At 40.1% G+C, this 21692-nt stretch overlaps 1 protein-coding gene and 1 pseudogene across 1 annotated transcript; one reads left to right on the forward strand and one right to left on the reverse strand.

The window, feature by feature from the left end:
• Nucleotides 1-17767, forward strand: part of LOC104216929 (probable caffeoyl-CoA O-methyltransferase At4g26220) — a 37774-nt pseudogene extending 20007 nt beyond the window's left edge.
• Nucleotides 17768-20035: 2268 nt separating this feature from the next.
• Nucleotides 20036-20821, reverse strand: LOC104216930 (uncharacterized). Its single transcript, XM_070146335.1, has one exon. The coding sequence runs from the start codon at nucleotides 20819-20821 to the stop codon at nucleotides 20036-20038; it is 786 nt and encodes a 261-aa protein (XP_070002436.1).
• Between the last annotated feature and the right edge of the window lie 871 nt (nucleotides 20822-21692).

Here is a 21692-nt window from a genome sequence, read left to right on the forward strand (position 1 = left end):
GAAGATCTTGAACGAGGCTCACGTTCCTGACAAAATCTCAGTAAACCACTTGGAAAAGATAGCTAACAAGATATTTGAGGTAAACAAAGTCACTTTTTCTGATTATGAGTTGCCTGTGGAAGGTACCGAGCACAATAGAGCCCTCTATATGACGGTGAAATGAGAAGATTTTGTGGTTACTCGGGTACTGGTTGACAATGGGTCTAGCACGAACATTTGTCCTCTCTCCACATTGAGTAAGTTGAAAGTGGAGGATGAGAGAATTCACAAGAACAGTATTTGCATTCGGGGATTCGACGGTGGAGGGAAAGATTCAGTCGGGGACATAGTGCTTGATCTCACAATAGGGCCAGTTGAATTTACTATGGAATTCCAAGTGCTCGATGTGGTTGCTTTGTACAATTTGCTGTTGGGACAACCCTGGATCCATGCTGCCAAAGCAGTCCCGTCTACCCTGCATCAAATGGTCAAGTTTGAATGGGATCGACGGGAAATTGTTGTACACGGCGAAGATAATTTGTGTATGCCCAATGGCGCCATTGTTCCATTCATAGAGGTTGACGATGGCAAGGGACCATAGGTTTATCAGGTTTTCGACACAGTATCAGTAGAGAAAATTCCGGAAGGAAAGTGCGCTCCAACTCCAAAGATGGCTGCTACATCAGTTATGGTAGCTATTGAAATGTTGAAAAATGGTTTCGTACCGGGCAAGGGTTTGGGTGCATCTCTGCAAGGTATTGTGCAGCCAGTTTCTCTTCCAAAGAATCTGGATACTTTTGGTCTGGGGTTCAAGCCTACCGTTGCAGACGTGAGAAGAGCTAGAAAGATGAAACAGAAAGCATGGGCATTGCCAAAGCCAATCCCGCGTCTGTCTAGATCATTCATCAGGCCGAGTATCAGAAAGCAACTGCTATCAAAGGTTCCTGGACCACTGATTGGTGTCGATGGAGACTTGGAGAGGGGGTTCGAAAGGTTATTCGTCGAGGTTAACATGGTTCAGGCTGGGGAAGGGTCCAGCAGGACAGATGTGCAATTCGTGAGATCACGTGCGAAAGTCAACAACTGGGAAGCTACTCCTCTTCCTATCCGGAGGGAGTCTTTGTAGTGGGTTTTGATTTTCTTTTGTTGTCTGGATTACTCCAGGGTCTATAATTCAGATATTATGTTCCGTCCAGTTGGATGTGTTAAAACCCTATTATCTTTAAATTCAATGAAATGCAATTGTTTCGTTTCCTTCATTTCTTCTAATTTTATTCTTGTTTTCTTCTTTTGTACAGTTCTTTTTATGCTGATACCAATGACATGACATGCATGAGGAATCTTTGTCCTAGTTTTAAAAGCCAATCTAACTCTGAAATAATAATACAAGAAATTGAGTGTGACGACGAGTTGGAATTTGATGATGATGAGGCCTATGAAGAAATTAGTAAGGAACTAAGTCATTTTGAGGAAAAGCCCAAACCTAATTTGAACGATACAGAAGCAGTTAACCTAGGGGACCAAGATAATGTCCGTGAAACTAAAATAAGTGCCAATCTAGAACCTCAACTCAGGGAGGAGATAATTAAAGTACTATTCGAATACAAAGATGTTTTTGCATGGTCCTATGACGACATGCCAGGCCTAAGCACTGATTTAGTGGTTCACAAGTTTCCCACTGACCCGACATTCCCTCCTGTCAAACAGAAGCTGAGAAAGTTCAAAACGAATATGAGTGTAAAGATCAAGGAAGAGGTCACCAAGCAGTTCGATGCCAACGTCATTTGGGTCACCCGGTATCCCACCTGGTTAGCCAATGTTGTGCCTGTACCGAAGAAGGATGGCAAGACCAGGGTGTGCTTGACTATCGGGATCTCAACAAGGCAAGTCCAAACGACAATTTCCCATTGTCGAACATACATATCTTGATCGATAATTGTGCCAAACATGAGATTGGTTCTTTTGTGGATTGTTACGCGGGTTATCATCAGATCTTAATGGATGAGGAAGATGCAGAAAAGATGGCATTCATCATGCCGTGGGGAACGTACTGCTATTTGGTCATGCCATTTGGCTTGAAGAATGTTGGGGCAACCTACATGAAGGAAATGACAACAATATTCCATGATATGATACACCAAGAAATCGAGGTGTACGTGGATGATGTAATCGTGAAGTCTAGAAAGCAGTCTGACCATGTCAGGGATCTGAAGAAGTTCTTCCGAAGGCTTCGCAGGTACAATCTCAAGCTTAATCCTGCAAAGTGTGCTTTTGGGGTGCCGTTTGGAAAGTTGTTGGGGTTCGTAGTTAGCCACCGGGGCATTGAACTGGATCCATCAAAGGTCAAGGCCATCCAGGAATTGCCACCTCCGAGGAACAAGACCGAGGTGATGAGTTTGTTGGGGAGATTGAATTATATCAGCAGGTTCATCGCTTAGCTCACGACAACTTGCGAGCCTATCTTCAAACTATTAAATAAAGACGCTGCGATCAAATGGACAGATGAATGTCATGAGGCATTTGATAAGATAAAGGGGTATTTGTCAAATCCACCCGTATTGGTCCCGCTAGAACCAGGGCGACCGTTGATTCTATATTTGACGGTTTTGGACAATTCATTCGGTTGTGTATTGGGTCAACATGATATCACTGGCAGGAAGGAGCAGGACATATATTATCTCAACAAGAAATTCACGCCGTACGAGGTCAAGTACACTCATCTTGAGAGGACATGTTGTGCCCTAACCTGGGTGGCGCAGAAGCTGAAACATTATTTGTCATCTTACACTACCTATCTCATATGTCGCTTGGATCCATTGAAGTATATCTTTCAGAAGCCTATGCCCACAAGGAGGCTTGCAAAGTGGCAGATCCTGCTCACAGAGTTTGACATTGCCTACGTGACTGGAACTACAATGAAAGCACAGGCCTTGGCAGACCATTTGGTCGAGAACCCGATTGATGAAGATTATAAACCTTTGAAAACTTATTTCCCTGATGAAGAGGTGATGCACATTGATGATTTGAAACAAGTCGAGAAGCCGGGGTGGAAACTTTTCTTTGACGGGGCCACAAACATGAAATGCGTAGGGATAGGAGCAGTTCTTATTTCTGAAATAGGGCAGCACTATCCTGTTACGGCTCAGCTTCATTTTTACTGCACCAACAACATGGCTGAGTACGAGGCATGCATTCTGGCTTTGAGGTTAGCTGTGGATATGGGTGTCTAGGAATTCTTGGTCTTGGGTGACTCGGACCTCCTGGTGCACCAAATTCAGGGAGAATGGGAAACACGATATTTGAAACTCATACCACACAGACAATGTTTGCATGATCTTTGTCAACGGTTTTAGTCAATAGAATTCAGGCATATCCCAAGGATCCATAATGAAGTCGCCGATGCTTTGGCTACTCTAGCATCAATGTTGCATCATCCAGATAAGGCTTATGTGGACCCTTTGTAGATTCAGGTCCGTGATCAGCATGCTTACTGTAATATGGTAGAAGAAGAACTTGATGGGGAGCCATGGTTCCACGATATCAAAGAATTCCTTCGGATGGGGGTATATCCGGTACAGGCCACAGGTGACCAGAAAAGAACAATTCAACGATTGGCGAGCGGATTTTTCTTCAGTGGAGGGGTGTTATACAAAAGAACCCCAGATCTCGGATTGCTAAGATGCATAGATGCCAGACAGGCCACAGTTATCATGACTAAGGTACACTCCAGAGTTTGTGGACCGCATATGAGTGGGTACATTCTGGCAAAGAAGATTCTCCGAGCAAGTTATTACTGGCTCACTATAGAGTGAGATTGCATCAGTTTTGTGTGCAAGTGTCATCAATGCCAGGTGCACGGAGAATTGATTCATTCCCCACCATCTGAATTGCATACAATGTCGGCACCATGGCCCTTTGTTGCTTGGGGCATGGATGTCATTGGGCCAATCGAGCCAGCAGCATCAAACGGGCACAAGTTTATTCTGGTAGCCATTGATTATTTCACCAAGTGGGTCGAAGCAAAAACTTTTAAATTTGTGACCAAGAAAGTAGTGGTCGATTTTGTGCATTCAAATATCATCTATTAGTTTGGGATTCCGAAGGTAATCATCACAGATAATGGCGCTAATCTCAACAGTCATCTGATGATAGAGACATGTCAGCAGTTTAAGATTATACATCGCAATTCCACCCCATATCACCCTAAGGCGAATGGAGCAGTCGAGGCAGCCAATAAGAACATAAAGAAGATACTTCGGAAAATAGTGGAAGGGTCCTGACAATGGCATGAGAAGTTGCCTTTCGCATTGTTGGGTTATCGTACTACTGCTCGCACTTCAGTAGGGGCCACTCCTTATTTGTTGGTGTATGGCACGGAGGTAGTAATACCCGCAGAAGTCGAAATCCCATCCTTTCGGATTGTTGCTGAGGCAGAAATTGATGACGTGGTATGGGTCAAAACTCGCCTGGAGCAATTAAGTCTAATTAATGAAAAGAGATTGGCAGCAGTATGTCACGGCCAATTGTACCAACAGAGAATGGCGAGAGCATATAACAAAAAGGTACGTCCACAGAAGTTCGAAGTAGGTCAGTTAGTGTTGAGACGTATCTTGCCTCATCAGGCTGAAGCAAAAGGAAAGTTCGCCCCAAACTGGCAGGGGCCATTTATCGTAACTAGAGTATTGTCCAATGGTGCGTTATATTTGACAGATGTGGAAGGGAAATATGTGAAAATGGCTATCAATTCCGATGCAGTCAAGAGATACTACGTATGATTTCTTTGTTTGTTTGTACTTGTTTGTATTTGGCATATTCTGAAGATTGAAATGACGAAGGCATTTTGTTCTGCTATCTAAAACACTTTATCCCTCGTCACCCCTTTTGAGACTTATTTTTTTTTACCCCTCCTTCGGAATTAGTAGTGAATATCAGAAACACAAGAGCGAAAGATGAGAAAAGGAAGAAAAGGAAAAAGAAAGAAAAGAATGAAAAAAGAAAAAAGAAGAAAAAAGAAGAGAAAGGAAATAATGAAAAGAAAAAGAGAAGAAAATAAAAAAACAAAGAGAAAAAGAAAGCAAAAGAGAAAGAAAAGAAAGAGAAAAGAGAAAATCATAATAACAAAGTAATTCCTATGTCATGAACTACATCCGACCTGATTCCTTTTAAGGATACGTAGGCAGCTTCACGGTTCGGTCCCATCAAACAAAATTCCAAAAGCCCCCAAGCAAGGAACTGGGGCAGAAGTTGTGATTGTTGTGAGAAACCTGATTCCGAAAGTTGTAACTTTAACCCATTTGAATTGTTTTGAGCCTGTTATACCCTTTCTTTCTAACCCTGTCCAAAAGCCCACATTACGGTCCAAAGAAAGACCTTCTGATCAGTCTTTGAGAAATGCCAAGTCGAGCAGATAAAGGTAATTCATGTCAGGGGAAACACTCTGGTGCAAGTAGGAAAAATAAAAATGAGAGTCTTATTGGTGAAATCCTTCACAGGCACCGTAAGGCGACGAGAGTTGAGGGAAATAAAATGAGAGAGTCTTATTGGTGAAAACATTCACAGGCACCATAAGGCGACGGGAGTTGAGAGAAATAAAATGAGAGAGTCTTATTGGTGAAAACCCTCACGGGCACCTTGAGGAGAAAGTGAGTTGAAAAGTTAACAAGAAAGAAAGGTCCGTTGGTGGAAAACTATTTTAAGGCACCGCAGGATGAACAAGGTCAAGGTTTGGGTAAAGTACTCATGTCATGGAAATGTTGAGGCGACGAAGTACGGCTACTGAAAGTGGATCGGTTGGACAGATTGGGCCGATTAATCTGAAATGCATGTCATGATCATCGGTACCAGCTGTTCCACTCAGATAAGTTTATTTTCTTTTCCCTTTGTAGCAATCATCCGATTTTGGATTCTTCTTATCCTTAACCCGCAAAATCATTGCATTTCATTTTCTTTTGGGTTTATTTGTCTAAGATGTTTTAATGTCAGTCTTGTCCCAAGTAAGTGGAAAAGAATTTCAAAACACACTACCAACTTCCAAAATTGCAAATTACAACGTGATCAGAGCATACTAAAGGCAACATGATGTAAGGTGGGATACGGGGGATCACCAGAAGTTTCACCGGTGGAATGATTTGGTATATCATAAGAGATGCAAAGGTTCAGATAAAGGGGTCAGAGGTGTGAAATAACAACATGGGTATAGAACACTGGGTTCGTCAAAGGGGATGGGATTTGAAAGTCAGTCAGAAAGTCAAAGCAGTTCAGGGCCAGTTCGGGGAAGCCATTTAGAACAAAACAATGAAGCGGAAAGATCTCCAATAAGAATGCCATCAGCTAACCACCACTTTAAACTGACAAAATTTTCTTTGATTGAAACAGGGGCAGAAAATTTGTTTGTTTTAGAGAAACTCTCCGCAGAAGGAAGAGCAAGCATCAAAACAGGTTTGACCGTAAGCTTTCAGGACCCTCCTGGAAAATGGGACCTAGTTTAAAGTTCAAAAATAGCATAATCTAGCATAAATGTATCCCAATAGAATATAAGTTAGCATAGAAGTTTGCATGTCCGAGATAGGATTCAATTAGGAGTTTCCAGGACCCTCCTGAATAATGGGACTTAGCTTTAAGATTCGATTAGATAACAACATTTAGCGTAAACTCTACTGTAGGGTAGTATAATTCGGACATGAAAGTTGTCACCCTTAAGATAAAGTTTGACCTTTGATTTTCAGGACCCTCCTGGATAATGGGGAGTAGTTTAAATATTCTCTTAGATAGCAAGATTTAGCAGAAGTCACACCTGTAGAAGATAAAACTTAGATTTAAAATTGTCGTCCGGTAATGATTTGTCAGGACCCCCCCCCCCCCCCGCATAATGGGACCTAGCATTCAAATTCTTAGTAATATTTGGTAATATGATTTAGTTTAACACTCACATATGTTCCTAGTTACCAAACTGGGGCAAGAAAATTTTCTTTGTTTTTGTCTATTTTGTTGAAATCAGGTACCCGCTTAGAGAACAGGGAGAAGACTTTCAAGCGCAACAGTTAGGAGACCGCCTGGAGAACAAGGGAGTACAACTTAAGTTTTAGCTTTCAAATTCTTTGTTTTGTCTATGTTGAAGTCAGGAGCCCACCTGGAAAGCAGGGAATATATTTCAAGTTGAAGTTAGGAGCCCGCCTGGAGAGTAGAGAATACTTTCAAATGTTGAAGTCAGGAGCCCGCCTGGAAAGTAGGGAATGCATTTCAAGCCAGCAGTCAGGAGCCCACCTGGAAAGCATGGAATACTTTCAAGTTTAGTAGTCAGGAGCCCGCCTGGAGAGCAGGGAATACTTTCAAGCGTAGCAATCAGGAGCCCGCCTGGAGAACAAGGGAGTACAATTTAAATTTTAGCTGTCGAATTCTTTGTTGAAGTCAGGAGCCCGCCTGGAAAGCAGGGAATACTTTCAAATTAGTAGTCAGGAGCCCGCCTGGAGAGCAGGGAATACATTTCAAGTTGAAGTCAGGAGCCCGCCTGGAGAGCAGAGAATAGTTTCAAGCGTAGCAATCAGGAGCCCGCCTGGAGAACAAGGGAGTAAAATTTAAATTTTAGCTGTCAAATTCTTTGTTGAAGTCAGGAGCCTGCCTGGAAAGCAGGGAGTACTTTCAAGTAAGCAGTCAGGAGCCCGCTTGGAGAGCAGGGAATACATTTCAAGTTGAAGTCAGGAGCCCGCCTGGAGAGCAGGGAATACTTTCAAGCGTAGCAATCAGGAGCCCGCCTGGATAGCATGGGAATACATCCACGTTTTGAAGTAAGGAACCCGCCTGGATAGCATGGGAATACATAGCAAGTTCAGCAATCAGGCATCCGCCTGGAGAAAGGGAAGCATCTCAGTTTACAATTCAAGACGACAACAAAGGAATTTTACCGAGAGAATACAAGGCAACAAGAGACACAAGATCAAGTTTGAAGATTTGGATAAGATTTTGTAAAGCATAGATCATAGTCTAGTCTAGCTTCTTTTATTTTTGACACGGTGTAATAAGGGGTTCAGTGAGCAGCAGCAGCAATGAAATCACAGCTCCATGGTAGTCCCAGCTACTAGACATTCCCGAACTACACTGACCTGATTCCCTTTTAGCCAAGGATATGCAGGCAACCTCGGAAGCAGGGTGCGGTCAAATCTTTCAAAAATGCTTCCCACGGAGTATTCAAACGGGCAAAAATCACTCGTATCCGCTCACTTATATTTGCACGAAAATTCTTCGTGTTTCCGGGCAAAGAGGGGCAGCTGTGAGCAAGTTATTTTTTCCCTATATGAATTACTCTAACAAATTCAAAACAAAATAATTTCTTTCAGTGTTTGATATTTTGTTGGATTTCGTGGCATTTTCTGTTAATTATTTGCATTTGTCTATGCACGTTTATTTTATTTAATTCATGAAAAATACAAAATATGTTACATCTGAATTTAGGATTTAATTATATATTTTTAGATTAATTAGTAAATTAGTTTGTTTATAAAAAATGAAAATCACAAAAAATAGTTCATTTTGCATTTTTACTTTTTAATTTTGAATTTATAATTTTGCTTTAAATTTAGGATTTAATTAATTATTGTAAATACCATGGTGAGTGATTAATCTAATTGGGTAGGTTAATTTAGTTTAAAAAATTATTATTAATTAATTTAGGTTTTATCTTAATTTTTGAAAAAGAAAATAATTTTGAAATTGAAAAAAGGGAAAAAGAAAGAAATTAAAGAAGGTCTAAATCTGGGCTAAACCCCATTTAATTGTCCCTAGCCCAAACAAAATTACCCAATACTCGACAAAATCCTTTGTCTTACCCGGTCCAAGTAGTCCATCACCCAAGCCATCGAAACGAAGTCGTAAGGGAGTGGAACGACATCGTTTCAAGTTCAGTTTTGCCTTAACAAATCCTGTCCCTTCATCTTGCTTCATCCGATGGTCCATATCATATATCTCAATCCCATAAGAGTGTCTGAAACTTCAGAAGACACTCAGTTCATCCAAATACTCATGTACTTCGTCTCCTCCATGACAAAACCCTAATTCCCCATTGTTACCGGCGATACAGCTCCAAATCGCCAACAAATCTCGACCACATAATCCCCACAGTCCCTTAAACACTAAACTACAACCACTTTTCCCCAAATCCTCTCCAGTGGTCTTTAATTCCAGATCGTAAAAAACGGAACCCTGATTCTTCTCTTACCTCTATTCCGGCATGCAAGGTCGATGTTATTCACCAAGCATCGAGATCGTTTCAACACAAAATGAGTGTTAGATGGTTGTTCTCATGAGAACAACCCGACTAACACTCGTTTTTGATCCAAATCAAACTGGCCGGAGTTTATCAAAGGCGTAGGGTGAGGTATTTCTTCTTCCGGTTTCTCTCCCCTCACTTATCTCTGTGTTTCTTCTTTATTTCCTACATCCTCTTCCCTTCTGTTAGTTTTCTCTGATATTAGCATCTTCTTTGTTTCCTTTCCATCTATTTTCCTTGATTTGTCGATTCTGTTATTGGTTCTCAATTTCTAGTTACAAGCAATTTTAGTTTTGTTTTCCATAAAAAGGAGATAAGAGTCATTGGGTTTCTATTTGGTTCCGGGCGCCGATTATTGATTTTAGTCATGGCTTAGCTCAAAAGTCAAGCCCAATCTATTGGTTTGTGTTTGATAAATTGATAACAAGTTCACAAAGATTGTTTTAAAATGCCCACAGCCTTGTTTCCTTTTCATTCGATTTGGGCTTGACTGTATTGGGCTGTTTAAGCCAGGCCTCGCTTGGCATCTAGATTTACCAGGTCACCTTGACTCATATCTGTTTTGGGTCTGCCAGTAGTTTAAAGGGTAAATAACAGGGGTCTTAAAGGGTAATGTAGGGAAATTAGTATAGGGAATCTCATTGTAATTGAAAAGGAAGCTTCTAGGAAGTTGGGGGGGGGGGGGTTGTTTTGAAACTCTGATATTTGAACTAAGGGTAGTTAAGAAAAAACAAAAATTGGCTAAAGATCTCTAAGCTAAAATAAAAATGTTAAGAGGTGCAAGGGGCAAAATCTGAGATTTGTATTTGTTGCCCTAACACCCCTCTATAAAAGGATCATTTGCTGAAATTTTAAAGGAGGAGATTTTTAAAAAAAAAAAAACCAGATACAGTTAGAAATACTGAAAAATTACTTTTCCATCGAGATCTTCCACAATTCTTGAACTTTATCTTAGTTTCTGAAGTATATTCTGATTCATCTGGGTTTGAAAGTGGTTTGAATTAGGGGCTGTTGCTTGTTTCTGCTGCTATTGGTCTATTACTGTTGTTTCCTCTTAGTTGCAAGCTAACTGTTGGTCTATTTTGCTGTTATTCAGGTACACATTTATACATTCCACCTAATGTAAAGCTTGATTTGGAATCGAACTGGAAATCTGGAGCTCTGAGTTGTATTCACAGTTAGCTGTGTTCATATTTTTGTTTACTTGTCTACTTTTTTATTTGGAAAATTTCGCTTATTGCCTTTCAAACTATGAATATGTGATCAGAGACTGAGCTTCTGGATATCATATGACCTGGTAGTTTAGTTTGATGTCTATCTTAGTCTAATTCTTCAAATGTAGTCATTTGCATTACTTCGTTTTAAGGTCAGGATTTAGACTTGTTTAAGTGCAGTCAATTCGATTTTTTTAGACTTTAAATGTGTACTAAGTAAGGTTTTTAAGGCTACTATAGTATGGATTTGAATCTTGTATGCAAGTCGAATTGATGGTTCAATGCCATAGCTTTTGAGTATGATTTGTCCGATAAGCCTCGATGTTAGGAAATATCTGCTTTCCTATAGCAGGGGTCTAAGTTTGCTTCGTTATTTTTCTTTAGATCTAGTTTAAATTGGTTTCATGTTTAGCTTAGTTTTTTTTCTTCTCTTTCAGAATCAGAGTGTTGTATTATAATCTTCTATTGCATTGTCTTTTAAAATTCAAGTGAGGCATTTTTGTTCAATTATACCTTGGTTTATATGCATACCAGTCAGTCATGTGCTGGCCAGGGCCAGTAGGCCCAGCTGACTTTTGGGCCTGGTCTTGGAGGCCCCTTTGGAAATGAGGAGTGGTCTCGCTGTTCTCGTTTGTCCTAGGCCTCCTCGTCTAAAAGTTTTATTGTTGTTGACGTTAACTAATGAGGATGGTCCAGCTTCTGAACATCTAACGCCCCTTCTCCTCTCCCTAATAGTTGCATACCTCGGCCTTAAATCGTGTTAGTTCAATTGTTTGTGGTAGTTAATCTGAGGCAAGCCATAATTAGACACTTAGTAACAAATGGCTCTTGTGTTAATTTCATAATATAGAGGTAAAATAACAAATGTTCGTAGAGAAACCTTTAGGACCGTTTAAAATACCATCGTGATTGTGGACACGTTCGCGTGACACGGTTACGATTTTTTTAAAAATAAATTGGAGTATACGTTCGCGTAACTTCGGCTAAACTTTCTTAATAATACAAAGTGTTATTAATTATGGACACGTTCGCGTGACATGATTTTTGACGCGCCAAAAGGAAAAGAGTATACATACGCGTAAGTCAATTCTTTAACTTCGAATAATCAAGTGATTTAAAGGCGGTAAAGGGTAAACGCACATAGGATCTAAAATCAGTAATTTTAATAAGCCAAGTATGATCAGAGTGGCCGTGCTAGAACCACAGAACTCGGGAATGCCTAACACCTTCTCCCGGGTTAACAGAATTCCTTACTCGGATTTCTGGTTTGCAGACTGTAATACAGAGTCAGTCTTTTCCTCGACTCGGGAATTGAACCGGTGACTTGGGACACCATAAATATCCCAAGTGGCGACTCTGATTTTTTTAATAAATAAACAATCCCGTTTCGATTGTCCTTTAATTGGAAAAACTCCCTTATATATATACCCTTTACGGGGTATAGTAAAAAAGGAGGTGTGACAACCACCAATAGGGAGTCACATTTGGCTTCGATGACTTCTGCCCCCAAGATCTTAGCTAGCTCGAGACCTGCAATCATAGCCTCATACCCGGCCTCATTGTTAGTTAACCTAGAAGTTTTGATAGATTGTCTGATAGTATTTCGTGTTGGTAGCTTCAAAACAATGCCGAGCTCGGACCCTTTAACATTCGAGGCACCGTTTGTGAAAAAGGTCCATACCTCCGATGATGTAACCGATCCTAGCATAAGTTCTTTTTCTACTTCGGGTACGAGGGTCAGCGTAAAATCGGCCACGAAGTCAGCCAAGATTTTGGACTTGATAGCCTTTTGGGGTTGATATTCGATATCGTACCCGCCAAGTTTGACTGCCCACTTGGCCAATCGGCTTGATAATTCGGGCTTATGCAAAATATTTCGGAGAGTATAAATGGTTAATACACATATGGGATGATATTGAAAATATGGCTTTAACTTTCTAGATGCACTTATTAATACAAGTTCTAATTTTTCTAAGTGAGGGTATCTAGTTTCAGCATCTCCCAGAGTTCGGCTTACATAATAAACAGGGAATTGCATACCTTGATCTTCTCGAACTAGTACTCCACTTACCACTATCTCGGATACTGCCAAATATAAGTAAAGCTTTTCATCTACCTTCGGGGTGTGAAGCAAAGGTGGGCTCGATAAGTATCGCTTTAATTCTTTTAAGGCTTGCTAGCATTCTGGGGTCCATGCGAAATTCTTTTTCTTTTTGAGTAAGGAAAAGAACCTATGACTTCGATCTGATGACCTCGAAAATAATCGACCCAAGGCGTCTATTCGTCCTGTTAGCCTTTGCACGGCTTTCACACTATCCACGATGGTGCTATCTTCGATGGCCTTGATCTTATCAGTATTGATCTCGATTCTCCGATTAGATACCATAAAGCCGAGGAACTTGCCTGAGCCGACTCCGAAGGCACATTTTTTCGGGTTGAGCTTCATGTTGTATTTCCTCAAGATTTTGAATGTTTCCTACAAATGAGTTAAATGGTCCTCTACGGGCAGGGACTTAACCAACATATTGTCAATGTAAACTTCCATCGATTTACCTATTTGTTCCTCGAACATCTTGTTAACTAGGCGTTGATATGTGGATCTAGCATTTTTTAGCCCGAAGGGCATTACATTGTAACATGTTCCAAACTTAGTGATAAACGAGGTCTTCTCCTGGTCCTCTAGGTTCATCTGAATTTGATTATACCCGGAGTAGGCGTCCAGAAAGGTTAGGATCTCGCTGCCGGCCATAACATCTATCATGCGATCGATGTTAGGCAATGGAAAAGAGTCTTTAGGGCATGCCTTGTTTAAATCTTTATAATCTACGCACATTCTAAGTTTGTTTCCATTTTTAGGAACTACGACCACATTGGCTAACCACTCGGGGTATTTTACTTCCCAAATAGACCCTATTTTAAGAAGTTTGGTTACCTCATCCTTTATGAATGCATGCTTCACCTCGGACTAGGACCTTCTCTTTTGCTTCACCAGTTTGAACCTGGGGTCGATGCTTAGTCTCTATGTTGTTATTTTCGGTGTGATCCCTCTCATATCTAAATGGGACCAAGCAAAACAATACATATTATTGATAAGAAATTGAATGAGTTTTTTCTTGAGTTCGAGGGTTAACCCCGTTCCCAGGTATACCTTTTTCTCGGGCATGTACTCGATCAGTATGACCTGTTCCAGTTCCTCGACCATTGAATTGGTTGCATCTAACTCTTCGGGAACAACAAAGGTTCGAGGAGTAAGGAAATCCTCCTCTTCTTTTTCTTCGATTACCTATTCTTTCGATTCGGTCGAGGCTGGGGTCGGTGATTGCTATTTGGCCGTCTTCTTATCTTTGGTGCTCGATTTCTCCGAGGCTGAAAGCACTGGTGCCGGAGTCACCTCCTCGACGGTAAACATCTCTTTTGCAGCATGTTGTTCTCCATGAACCGTTTTCACTCCATCCACTGTTGGAAATTTCATCATTTGATGAAGGGTCGAAGGTACGACCCTCATGTTGGGAATCCATGGCCTCCCGAGTAAGGCATTGTATCTCATGTCACCTTCGATGACATGGAATTTCATATCTTGAATGGTTCCGGCCACGTTCACTGGTAGGATTACCTCCCCTTCGTTGTTTCGCTTACCACGTTGAAACCATTTAGGACTCGGGATGTTGGTAAAATTTGGTCTTGTAGGCCGAGCTGTTCTACGACCCTTGATCTAATTATGTTTACTAAGCTACCTGGATCCACTAGAACACGTTTAACTTGAAATTTGTTTAACAAAATAGAAATTACCAGGGCGTCATTATGCGGCTGAGATATGCCTTCCGCTTCTTCGTCATTGAATGATAGGACGCCTTCTGACATGTAGCTCCGAGTTTGATTTTATCTGGTGATCGACCCATTGGTGAGTTTGAATATGGGCCCTTGCGGAAAATCAAAGCCGCCAACAATCATATGGATTTCATGTTGTAGTTCTCCCTGCTCATTCTTTCTATTTGCATCTCTTTCCCTGAAGTTGTTCTTAGCTCGATCACCGAGAAACTCCCGAAGATCCCCCTCGTTGAATAGTCGAGCAACTTACTCCTTCATCTGCCTGTAGTCTTCAGTCTTATGGAGATGTGTGCCATGATACTTACACATCAAGTTTAGATTCCTTTGAGAAGGATAGGTTTGTATGGGCCTAGGCCACCTGGTGTCTTTGATTCTTCCAATAGCTGATACGATCCCTGATGCGTATACATTGAAATTATACTCCGACAATCAAGGTGCTTCCGCGGGGTCGGTATGTTTATCAAATCCATTCTTACTCATTAGTCCCTAAGAGTTTTGACCTCAGTTATTTCTTCGATCGTTCCGAGGAGCGTTACGCCCCGAACTGCTATTTCTACAATTGACATACGGCTGATACCATTCCTTGTTTGATCTTGATTCCCTGTCTGTGTCCCTCGGGGCTTAGCTACTAATCTATTAGGATGAACTGAACTCGAGGGGGCTCCCAACTAGTCATCCTCGACCCTGATCTTTGATTGTTAATGATTATGTACGTCCGACCACATCACAGCTGGATACTCGATCAGGTTTTGCTTCAATTGTCGAGACGCGATCGAACTCTGCTCGTTCAAACCCTACATAAAAGCTTGCACTGCCCAATCATCTAAGACTGGTGGTAATTCCATTCACTCCATCTAAAACCAGGATACGAACTCTCTTAGCATCTCATCGTTCCTCTGCCTTATCTTAAAAACATCTGATTTCCTTGTCGCCGCCTTTATGGCCCCGGCGTGTGCTTTTACGAAGGCGGCTACTAACATAGAAAACGAATCGATAGAGTTTGGGGGCAAGTTGTGATACCAAATCATGGCTCCCTTAGACAAGGTTTCTCCAAAAAAATTCAATAAAACTGATTCGATCTCATCATCATTCAAGTCATTTTCTTTAATCTCGCAAGTATACGAGGTAATATATTCGTTAGGATCGGTTGTTTCGTTGTATTTATGTATATCGGGCATACGAAACTTCTTGGGGATGGGTATCAGAGCCTCGCTTGGGGGAAATGGCTTTTGTATGAATTTTTTGGCATCCAATCCTTTTAAGATCGGGGTTGCCCCAGGTATTTGATCAACGCGGTAGTTATAAGTCTAAACCTTTTTTTCATTATCCTCAATCTTCTTTTCCACGGACTCGATCCTCTTGGTGAGTTCCTCGAGCATCCTCATAATTGTGGGGTCAGTTCCCGAGCTGTTACCGTTTGATCTCTCTGGCATCGGCTCAGTACGTCGAGTGTTTTCTAGCTCGACTATACTTGGAGTTTTGTTCTGACTTTGAAGTTGAGCGATGACAATCTGTTGAGCTTGCAGCATCTCGAATATTACATGGAGGCTGATTCCACCATCTCCTACACCCCGTGTTATTTGGCCACTAGATATTACTTCCATGTGTACACTTGCTTCGGGTCTGCGCCTAGATCCACATTCAAAGCAATGTGTGAACTAGCATCCATTGGTTCCACATTTGGCACTTCCCCAAGGTTTATCGGTGGCGCATCGACCCCTGGAGAAATTATGTTGTCATTTTCTCCGAGGAACCCAAGACCATCGTCATCGTGTACGGGCGCATTCTGTGAGTTTGACATGTTTTATCCTGAAATCAAGGAATCTTTGGCAAGAACAAGTGTGAAAAAACGTCTGTTAAAATAAACACTCTTATCTTTAGCCCCACGGTGGGCGCCAAACTGTTTACCTCGAAAATACGAGTAACAATTAAATTTGATTTGTGGTTTTAAAGATATGTGCTTTAGTTCAATACTAATTAATAATCCAGAAGTATAGCATGTAAATGAAAGAAATGAGTAAATCAAACCAGTGTTGCTAGGCAGCATCGACCTCGAGCCAAAGTGACCTCGAGATGGATCAAGAACAATAAAACAAGAATAGTAAAGCTAAAGGATAGTTCTGATGAACAATGAGCGAAAAAGTAAGAGAGTATATTCTTTGCCAATGATCGATGATGTTTATAAATGATTGAGGTCCCCTTTATATAATAGGTGAACCCTAAATAAGGTACATTTCTATTTACAATAAGGAATCTTATCGAGACAACTATATAACCGCCTAGTACGGATTTGTACTAATTTGTACAAATCAATTCCGGAATTTACGCCATGACCTTGGGGACGTGGCGGGAATCTTGTCCTTCTGTAACAAACTCATAACGGCACTGTCTCGGAGTCGGTCGTACTTGGCTCCGATGTTCCTCAAGCACTTAGGTCTTCGAGCCTCTTATTCTGCCTTCGAACCCGAGCTTGGTCTATATCGAACTTTTGTCCTCGATGCGACCTCTCGAGCCTACAAAATTGGAGGCATATGATAAGCTCAAGAAAAATCTTCTATCCCTAGAGAATAAAAACAAAAATAGATCTTCTATATATTATTGTTTCCCATAAGGGCTTTACTTCCTTATAAACTTGCCCTTTGATTGAGTAATTAAGATCTTCCAAGATTCTCTAAAAATATACACAGCCAGTTTGATGTTGTGTATATTCCCATTGCGACGATTTGGTATATTGAAAAACGATCCCAACTAGCATGAAAGTGAATCTTACAATCACTAGGATTTGATGCTGGATACAGTATAAGAATCAACTTGTAGTAACCAGGGTCTCAGACTCACCAGACCTCATCCAAGTTACATGTTTGTTAGTCATCAAAAATCAATTCCAGCACATGAAAAATAATATAAGTACATAAATAGAAAGTTACATGTTTGTTAGTCATCAAAAATCAATTCCAGCACATGAAAAATAATATAAGTACATAAATAGAATCATGTTAACTTTTTTCTTTTGTTATATAATGGTCGTATACGATCCCCTTATGTGCACCTTTACTAATATTCTATCGGATACATGTTACCGTACCGGATAGGTCTGTTGACTAAGACTTAGGGAAATAAAAAGAAATTACCTAACATTTTTTGGATTATGTTGAAATTTATGTAAACTTATAATCTGTTATCTATTTTGTTTCAGCATAACAATCTAGGAAGTTTTGACTTTGCTTTTGTTGACACGGACAAAGTTAACTATCAAAAGTACCATGAGAAACTATTGCAGCTGGTGAAGGCTGGCGGTATAATAGTGTATGATAACACACTTTGGTTTGGAACAGTTGCTATGCCAGAAGAGTCTGTTGAGGAAGCTTGAAAACCAAACAGGCATTACGTTATTGAATTTAACAAGTTTCTAGCGGCTGATACTCGCATTCAAATTTCTCAAGTCCCGTTAGGTGATGGAATCACCATTTGCAGGCAACTGTGAAGTTTCTATACTTCATATGAATATTTTGTTGAACGATGAAACAAAACAGTGTATTATGTACGTAGATCCAGAGAGACTCTCATTTCTTCTTTGCTTCTTTGTCGAGTGTCCTAAGTCTGAAGTTAAAAGGTGCTACTATAATAAGAATTGATGAACAATCCTTTCTTTATTAGTTGTTGTTGCACTAATTATTAAAAAGTTCCCTTCCACTTAGAGTTTGTTTGGAAAGCCATGTATAATTACATGGCTGTGTAATTATAAGAATAGTAATTATATAATATAATAGTTACAATGGCTTGTTTGTTGTCATAATTATAACAGGTTAAATTAACCTTTTTTAAATAGACATGCAAATAATTTTATTGTCGGGTGTGTTATTATATATATATATATATATATATATATATGTCGCGATCCAAAATTCACTAGTCGTGATAACACCTAACCCCGTTGCCAGTTAAGCCAAACATAGAATAATGTAACTCAAGTGAAAGATCATTAATAACAAGGAATAAAAATAACTGAATTCTATAAAACATCCCAAGGATTGATAGTACTAATTATGAACCACTAAGATTCAGAGTTGCAAAACTGGTACAAAAATAAATACAACATCTGTTTGACGATACCTAAACAGAAGTATAATCCTAAACAACCAAGAACAAGTAGTAGCTTATATGCCAAATGCAGGTACATCTTCAATGCAAGGCATCATCCTCCACAGCTACTCAGCTCCCAGATCCGCACGCAAGGTGCATAAGTATAATATGTGTACAATCGATCCCATGAACTCAGTAAGTATCTTGACTAACCACGGTGAAATAGTAATGAGATTTTAGGCCAAAAGATACTCACTTATTATTTATCTATGTGGATAAGAAGCAGGAAAACAAGGCAAGGGATATGATGAGTAATAGCAAGAGCATCAACTGGAGAACTAAGGAGCAAATTAACAGACATAGCAAATATGACATAACCTTATGAACCATTTCTACGGAGGAAACAAAAATCATGAAGCACGTGAAAGGGTCATAACTAAACATCACTAACAAATACCGTTTTAGCGTGCAACCCGTTTCCAATATTAATAAATACTGTTGCGGCATACAATCCGATCCCAACATTAATAAATACTGTTGCAGTGTGAAAATTGATTCCAATATCAATATATGTCTATCATCGCAGTGTGCAACCCGGTCCATATATCAATGTATATATCGTTGTGGCGTGCAACCCGATTCATATATATAAATATAAATATTATTGTTTTGTGTAATCGGATAATAAATCAATATATATATATATATATATATATATATATATATATATATATATATATATCAGTTCATATGAAATTATTTAACAACAACCAAGCACGAAAAAATTCATAACGTAACACCAAGAAAACTAACACACAGAATTCAACTAGGAAATACAAACTCTAACAAAGTAAGATGGACAACCCAGTACCCAAGAGCTAGTCTCCCATATATAATGACAAGCCTTCCACAAAGCATAAACACACAACTAATCTAATAGTCACCCAATTCGACTAAGCATAGAAGAATAGGACATGAAATAAGTAAAGGAGTATGACAAGTAAAAATAGTTATCAATTAGAGGCATTTAATAAATGAGATCATGTAGTAAGTGAAAGCATGTAGCAAGCAAGGGCATATAGTCAGTGAAGGCATGTAGTAAGTCAAGGCATGTGGTTAGTAAAGTTATGTGATATGTAAAGTCTAGTAACATGTAAAGGCAAGTAAAAATACGTAACAAGTAAATGCATGAAGTAGGTAAGTCCATATAACAGTAATAAATCAAGTATAAAGCATAGATATAACTGTAATAAACATGGTAGGGACATACATCTATAGTAACAGGACAAAGAGGAAACATAGAGGTAAACTAAGTAAGGAAACATAGATATGAAAGTAACAGAGAACATACAACAATAACAAACCCAGAGCATTCCCATAAGTGGGGTCTGGGGAGGGTAGTTTGTAGGCAGACCTTACCCCTACCTTTAAAATGCACGGAGGCTATTTCCGGTTGACCCTCGGCTAAGGAAAGATAAAGGGAAGGGCCAATGATATGAAAACCAATCGGAAAACAGGTGGAAACACACAACTATCACTAACTAGGACAGTTATAATCGAAGCGAAGGCAACTACAAGTAATAACAGAAGTCCAAAAGGCGAAAATACATAAGAACACTAAGTGGTGAACTAAAGCTACTGTAACAAAACAAAGACAAAGCTCGACTACCTAATCCTCTAACCCAATTCTCAACCTCCACACCTTCCTATCCATGGTCATGTCCTCAGTAAGCTGGAGCAACACTATATCTTTCCTAATCACCTCTCCCCAATACTTCTTCGGCCTGCCTCTACCCCTCCATTGGCCCTCCAAGACCAACCTCTCACGCCTTCTCTCTAGTTCATCTGTGCCTCTCCTCTTCACATGTCCGAACCATCTTAGTCTTGCGTCCCACATCTTGTCCTCCACAGAAGCCACAACCACCTTGTCCCGGATAACTTTATTTCTAACCATGTCTAGCCTAGTATTCCCACACATCCATCTTTGCATTCTCATCTCAGCAACCTTCATCTTCTGGATATAAGAGTTCTTGGCTGGCCAGCACTCCACCCTATACAACATAGTGAGTCTGACCACCGCTTTATAGAACTTCCCTTTAAGTCTTGGTGGCACATTCTTATCACATAAGACACCGGAAGTAAACCTCCATTTCATCCATCCCGCCCCAATGCGATGTGTGACAACCTCATAAATCTCCCTATTCCCTTGAATAACGAAACCAATATACTTGAAACTCTCTCTCTTAGGGATGACTTGTGAATCTAGCCTCACGTCTTCGTCCACCACCAGAGTCGTACCACTGAACTTGCATTCCAAGTACTCCATTTGGGTCCTACTCAACTTGAAATCTTTAGACTCTAGGGTCTGCCTCCAAACCTTTAACCTCCTCTTAACACCGCCGCATATCTCACAAATCATCACAATGTCGTCTATAATTAACATGCACCACGTCATTTCCCCCTGAATATGGCACGTCGGTGCATTGATTTCCAGGGCAAATAGGAAAGGGCTATTACATGTATGTGTCTAAGGAACGAGTAAGCATAACGTAAGGTCCAACTTCCATCCTCTTCGCACAGAAATAGCCCACGTGCCAATCTTATTTCAAACCGCACAGAAATACCCACCGTGCGAACATGATATCAATCGTGTGGAAATACCTATCGTGCAAAACATTCCCCTAAGGCCCCAATAATAGTCTCTTTATGAATAAAGAACCTCAAGTAACATGAAATGACATGTACAAATGTGTGTTTATAATATATGAATTTCTATGGCCAAGTTAAGTATGCCGATAATCTCAAATGCTAGATGATCTTGAAACTCACATTCTATAAGCCCAACATGATACTTGCGAGATTACACTCATGATAGCCTTTTGAATCACCCAATTTGGCCTTAAAATGAGGGAGATATGATATTTTGAATTTTTAAATGAAGTCTGAAAATTTCAGGGACATAACTGGTATTTTTGTAATTATTTACACTAAAAAATCAGCAAATAAAGAAAACTTGTTTTAGCGCCCAAAACTCATTCGGAACCTTCTGGATACAAACCACGTATGCATTTTAATCGTAAAAACGCTACGAACCTGCTTGCGCACTCAAAATACCAAATAGAGATCGTCTTGACTCGATATTGACTATGGTCAAACTCCAAATCCTTAACTTAACTAGTCTCTCAACCAGTGATCTTAAACACACCTAAGCCCCTAGGGACCCCATCAAATCATACTAATAAGTAAAAATACAATATCCAAACTTTTCCAATGCCTCTAAACACCCACGGAAACCTCACAACAAAGAATCGAGGCTCAAACCGAAT

Source organism: Nicotiana sylvestris, chromosome 5 (genome assembly GCF_000393655.2).
Source record: "Nicotiana sylvestris chromosome 5, ASM39365v2, whole genome shotgun sequence".
NCBI lineage: Eukaryota > Viridiplantae > Streptophyta > Magnoliopsida > Solanales > Solanaceae > Nicotiana > Nicotiana sylvestris.

Bases quoted from the DNA above. Each gene is read 5' to 3' on its own strand.
- LOC104216930 (XM_070146335.1), bottom strand. From the start codon at position 20,821: ATGACGTGGTGCATGTTAATTATAGACGACATTGTGATGATTTGTGAG.